Source organism: Ylistrum balloti, unplaced genomic scaffold, assembly GCF_031769215.1.
Source record: "Ylistrum balloti isolate Yb309-2 unplaced genomic scaffold, AGI_CSIRO_Ybal_v1 Utg370036, whole genome shotgun sequence".
Taxonomy (NCBI): Eukaryota; Metazoa; Mollusca; class Bivalvia; order Pectinida; family Pectinidae; genus Ylistrum; species Ylistrum balloti.
In genome coordinates this window covers 365,918-371,413 of record NW_026782096.1, presented here as the reverse complement: position 1 = coordinate 371,413, position 5,496 = coordinate 365,918, and the positions used below count along the sequence as shown (strand labels likewise).

Genomic DNA, 5,496 nt, shown 5'->3' with positions numbered 1-5,496 from the left:
TGCGGCCAGGTGAGCTAATAAAACTAGGGCAAAATATAAACAAACAACAGATCTACAGGTACACAAAGACTGCTGAATAGTATAAGGAGATTAAGTCCAGGTGTATTGGAAGAGTACACGTCTTCTGCCTCATTGACAATCCCCACCACCTAAATCTTGGTCAATCCAAGTAGGTACTGTAAATTTTGTTTGCAGAAGATTTCTTTCACGATTCCTATTTGGAGGGACTGGCAAATGAACAGCCCATTTCAATATCCCCATCAACTGTTGAGGAAGAAATAAAAACAAATGCAAATAAATCAAAACAACAAAACTTTTATTCCAAAGAATAGGCCTTATCATGAAGCTTGATGGTGTTGGCTTCCATAAAAAGGTACACTGAAACACACAGAAGATACATTCAACCTCTATCACATTCATTTTTACCACCAGTATAAATATTGTTTTGATGTGTGACAAACTCTAAGGCATCAAACAACTGCATATCTCAAGTAAGAAGTTGGTTCAGCCAATTGACGTAGCTCTCTATGTTTAAGTCCTGGGTGGTAATTAGAAATACTATCCTTTATTTACAAATGTGTAATTAATATCCGCATGAAACATGGTGTTGCTTGTTGGTCTACTTTACTCTGCATGTTCTCCATCTTCATGCCCGTGGCCTGACAGCTTGAAGTAATCTTTGCTGGTCAAGAGTACTCTATCGTGGAATCCTTTTGGGTGGTCTGGGTGGTTTTCCAAATCCTTGTATTTCAAACTAAAGGAGAACAGCTACAACAGTAAAATTAATAGAAACACAGTTAATAACTTTTTTAATGAAAGATATTGATTTTTTTTGGCAGACGTAGTTCCCACACAAAATTTCAATTTGGATTCAAATGTGCTGAATCATAAAATACTATGGGACCCCATAATCCAAGGAGACTCCTTGGATTTGAAAAATCTATCAATGATCTAATATTATTGCCTGCTGGCATCTAAACCTGATTTAGTTTTGAAGGACTCACTTGCATATTATCGTTTGAAGAATTTGCAGAAGTTAGTGAATGTGACCTTGGAACTTTTAACCTTGATTGATGAACATTAACCACTATGGTACAATTTAATGTAAAATATGATGTGAAGATACTATTGAATAAATATGAACTAAATCTCTTTTCAAGATGTGACAGTTCAAAACGGGACACTACGGGACAAAAGAATATGGATAACTCTAAATGTTTCCCATCCCTCATCAACATGAAATAGTAAGAACATAGAAATATTCCTATTCATGACCTGCAGCCAGAATGTGGCAACTGGTCCACAAAGACCTCAAACCCATGACCCAGAAGAGGAGGGCAAGTTATAAAGACGATCAGACACCTTTACAACTGGGCAGCTGCCTTTGAAGAATACATCAAATTTTGAATGAGAACTGTTATATTAACTAACCAATAATAATGTTTTAAAATTTATATATGCTAATAAAACACAATATCACTATGTTCTCAATGCTTATAACCAGTGTTTCACAGCTGACTAACCTTGTATTGATGTTGGCTGGACTTTAGTAACCATGGATGAGAGCGGCTATCCTTCTTCAACCTACAAATAATGAATATTGACAATAACAAACTTGAATCTATCAACAATAATAAATCACATATCACCTAAAATGACTTATAAAATATGAAGGGTGAAACAATGTAAGTAATAGGTCTGTAACAGAATTATTTGTCAAAAGCTGATAATATTGAGTCAAAACCAGAATATCATAGTTTTCATATCTTCACCATTTAAGGGCAGGAACCAAAGTATTACAATACTTCTCTTTCTCTCAATAAAAAAATCACAGTTAAATAATCTGAGGTCAAAATCATGCACTGGAACTTCTCAGAACTGACCATGCATGAGTCATGAATATCTTGCCTTGTTTAGAGAGGGTTCAGTTTGCAGAAGCCTGGGCTGGGATATAATTTATCTGATTCCATTTGTACATTACATTATCCATGCCATTGGCTTTGAGCATTTACACAAATAGGAGTGGTATTTATTTAAAAAAAAATGGGACAGTTTGAACCCTTACTATTCTTGTGCAATTAACAACTCAAATTGTTAAAAAATACCATGATATCACATGTACACCTTAGATGCCAAAATAGTGGCATCAGAACAATCACTCCATATGGTCGCTATTCATATTAACAGTTGACACTGTGGGTCGAAGGTTGTAAATTACCATCCTAAGCAATTGATACTGCCAAACTGTTCACATCCATGTTGCTTAATTGGCATTGGTTCAGTGTGATTTCTCTCATGCTTGAGGCCCCATCTCTGTATTACATATCATAGTAGTTTATTTTGAAAAGTTATTGACTATTTCAACAAATAATTGTATCCCCCAACCCTTGCATTTCTGATGGCTATCCTTCCGCTTTCTCTTTCTGATTATTCGAACATTTAATTTTTAACACTGGCATGATAGTATAAGACAATAACAGATTAGATGTATCTATCAAGAAGAGATTCCAGAGGTTTGCTGGCAAAAAATAATCCTCAAGTATCAAGTTGTAATGGTCACTTGTAAGCCATTTTGTTTTTATATCAGTCCCAATCGAAATAGCAAAACTAGGGACCAAGGGGAATCAGTTCCAAATTCAAAAAGGCACAACTATCGAATGGAACCTACATATGAATTTTGAAAAAAGTGCACCCAGTATTTCTCCAGAAATAGCCATGACAAACATTTATTGTCAAAATCCAAGAATTTTTGAAGGAATAATGACAGATGGACCATTGACAAATGATGAAAATGAGATAAAATGTATCATACTTACATAACATCTGAGCTGAAGAACAGAGACCTGGCCATGTACCATACACAAATTACACAACCCCCAAGTGTTACAATGTGGATGGGCAGCAGCTGAAAGCAATCAAAAAGGTATTAAGAATCATTGTAATCAAAGACATACACATCAAATAACAAAATATGACTTTCAAAAAATTGTTTCCTTTAGTTTTGATCTTATCTATGTCAAAATGTTTTTTGCGAGACCATATCTGGAATACAGAGCAAGGAAATCCATACTGACAAAGAAAACAAAACTCAAATATACCTATATCATTTAAGTAAAAAGAATTACTTATACACTGAAAATCAAGGAAATACAATTGGAAAAATATCTGGATTTCAGCTCAAGTAGTTAGAATGTACCATTAACACACATGGGTGCCTCTGCTTTCACTATATACTTGATAACTTTTGAATTGATGGACATGATAGAAAATTCATGCTTTTGCCAAGCAGATAGCATATCGCACATTATGTCTAGGTAACAGTAAACAACCTCAATCTCTTGTTTTAGTTTATGATTGAAGAAAGCATTTCTTATGTTATATGCTTTAGATGTTATGATTAGGAATGATAATAAATTCTTTAGCATCTGCTGGGAAAAAATGGTTGTCTACATAAAGTCATTAGCCCATGGCTAGTGGGCCTGTAATTTACACGAGCCTAAGCTGAAAATTTGGCAGCCTTGGTCATCATTATAGTGTATCTTTACACCCTTGAATTGTACCAGGATTGAAAGAATTTAGTTATCAAGACAACTGAAGATACTAATATTAACAATATAGAAGAGTTTATAGGTGGGCTACCATACCTCTGTAACAGACTTCCTATGTATATGTAAGCATGTCAGAGATCATTATTTATTTTAATGCCTTGACTAGGATTCAAACCCTCTAGTTAAATAGTCTTATGTTAAACTAATCAAGCTTAAGAGATGACATCTGCAGTTTAGTGGTATATTGTGGCTAGTATTTTCCAGAGTTACAAAACAAACAAGAAGTTATAAACCATTTTAAACTGCAAGTGATGTTCTAACAAATTACATTTCACAACAACCAGGATTTTACATATTTTATCACTGCTTTCCATGCTTATTGGGATGAAATAATACTTGGTAAAGCAATTTAGAATGTGTTATGGTTCAAATGCAAACTTCTGATTAAGTTATAATCAATAATCATCAGATATGAAATGAGGATTTTTGCGTTATTCCAAGAATGAATTTTATTGGTAATCAGATGGATATTTTTTAAACATCTTTTTATTTGTTTTTAATTCTTAATCAATGTTAACATCAAGAACGTTTATAAGCACAAATTTCAAAATTTGATCTAAATCATGTCATTCCCAAAGGAGTGAAACTGGTCAAGCATGAACATGACCTTTGGTGTTATCAAATGACCATCTGTAACATGTCTTAAATGGTTCAGAGCACATGATAACAACTCGAAGCCAGCCAACTTTCATCGGGTACAGATAAAATGAGATGAATGATTTCTTAGCTTTTCTAAGAAGTGCAAACAATTCCAAAATGTTGGTGGTTTATATTGGGCACATTCAGTCATAAAGACCCAGCTTTCCACGACGTCCCCAACCCGAAGCAGTGGGAGACATTAGCTAAAGGATAAAACTTGATCAGATAATGGCAGGCTTAAAATAAGCTGTCAAATTTTAGTAGAGGCTTGATGTTTCAACTTCCATTACTTTTTACAATATGTAAAAACTCCAATCTATACAGTGTTGGTTTATAGCATGTTATAAATGAATCAGTCAAATTAAGTGTTTACAATAATTACAAAGGACAAGGAACATGTTATTTATTCATATACACTAACTGTATTTATATAAATCACATATGAAGTAGGATAAAAAAAAACTTATATTCCGCCAGTTAGTTTTAAGATGAACCAACTGTTTCAAACACTGATTATATCTCCATGCGTAGATGCTTCAGTACCAGTACATCTATGTATGAACCGAGAGATGTGCTATCGTTGAAGGTCATTTTCCAAAGCGATGTAATTATTACTCATCAATTAAAATCGCATTGTTTTATCATGAAAAATATAACTGCTTATTTCGAATGTCAAATGCTGTATTTGTCTGAAGCTGACAAATATTTTAAAATCAAACCCCACATTAACCAACTTGCATTATTGTACATGCCTTGCAGCTTGTGTGACATTGTAATAATGATCAGGGTTACCAACGAGATTTCCGTTTTTATTTAACTTTCGTAACACTTACACTGCTATAATGGCTATCCTTATTAAGAACCTCTTTCCCAGCACCAATCATAAGTCTGGGATTAGTATGGTATGGCGAAGGACCGCCGTGGCGTAAGAGTTTTGTTAGATGCACCATCTTCTGCTGATAGTGTTACTCGAAAATGGCGACATGTACTCTCTATTAAAAATACATTTGACATGAACTAAATAATATTTGAGTTTAGAGGTGATATTTCTACTCTAAGTATAGACTTGAATTATTTTGATTTTATTTTCTGATGTTATGATGACAAATATGGTTTATATCTCCACATTCCACTTTATGTATATTTATAGGTTTTGAGAGTACAATCAAGAAGCGTGTTGGAGACGGAGATTTTTACTTTCAAGCGTCGCGCTCATCTGACTACTTTTAGTTCGCCAGTCAAAATTAAA

At 34.0% G+C, this 5,496-nt stretch overlaps 1 protein-coding gene across 1 annotated transcript; it reads right to left on the bottom strand.

Moving 5' to 3' along the window:
* Positions 1 to 299: 299 nt before the first annotated feature.
* Positions 300 to 5,227, bottom strand: LOC132548925 (uncharacterized). The gene is made up of 4 exons (XM_060212826.1): positions 5,081 to 5,227; positions 2,817 to 2,905; positions 1,524 to 1,584; positions 300 to 768 (listed from the first exon to the last, which is right to left on the bottom strand). Exons 1-4 carry the CDS (start codon positions 5,195 to 5,197, stop codon positions 625 to 627), a joined length of 411 nt encoding a protein of 136 aa, XP_060068809.1. The 5' UTR covers positions 5,198 to 5,227; the 3' UTR covers positions 300 to 624.
* Between the last annotated feature and the right edge of the window lie 269 nt (positions 5,228 to 5,496).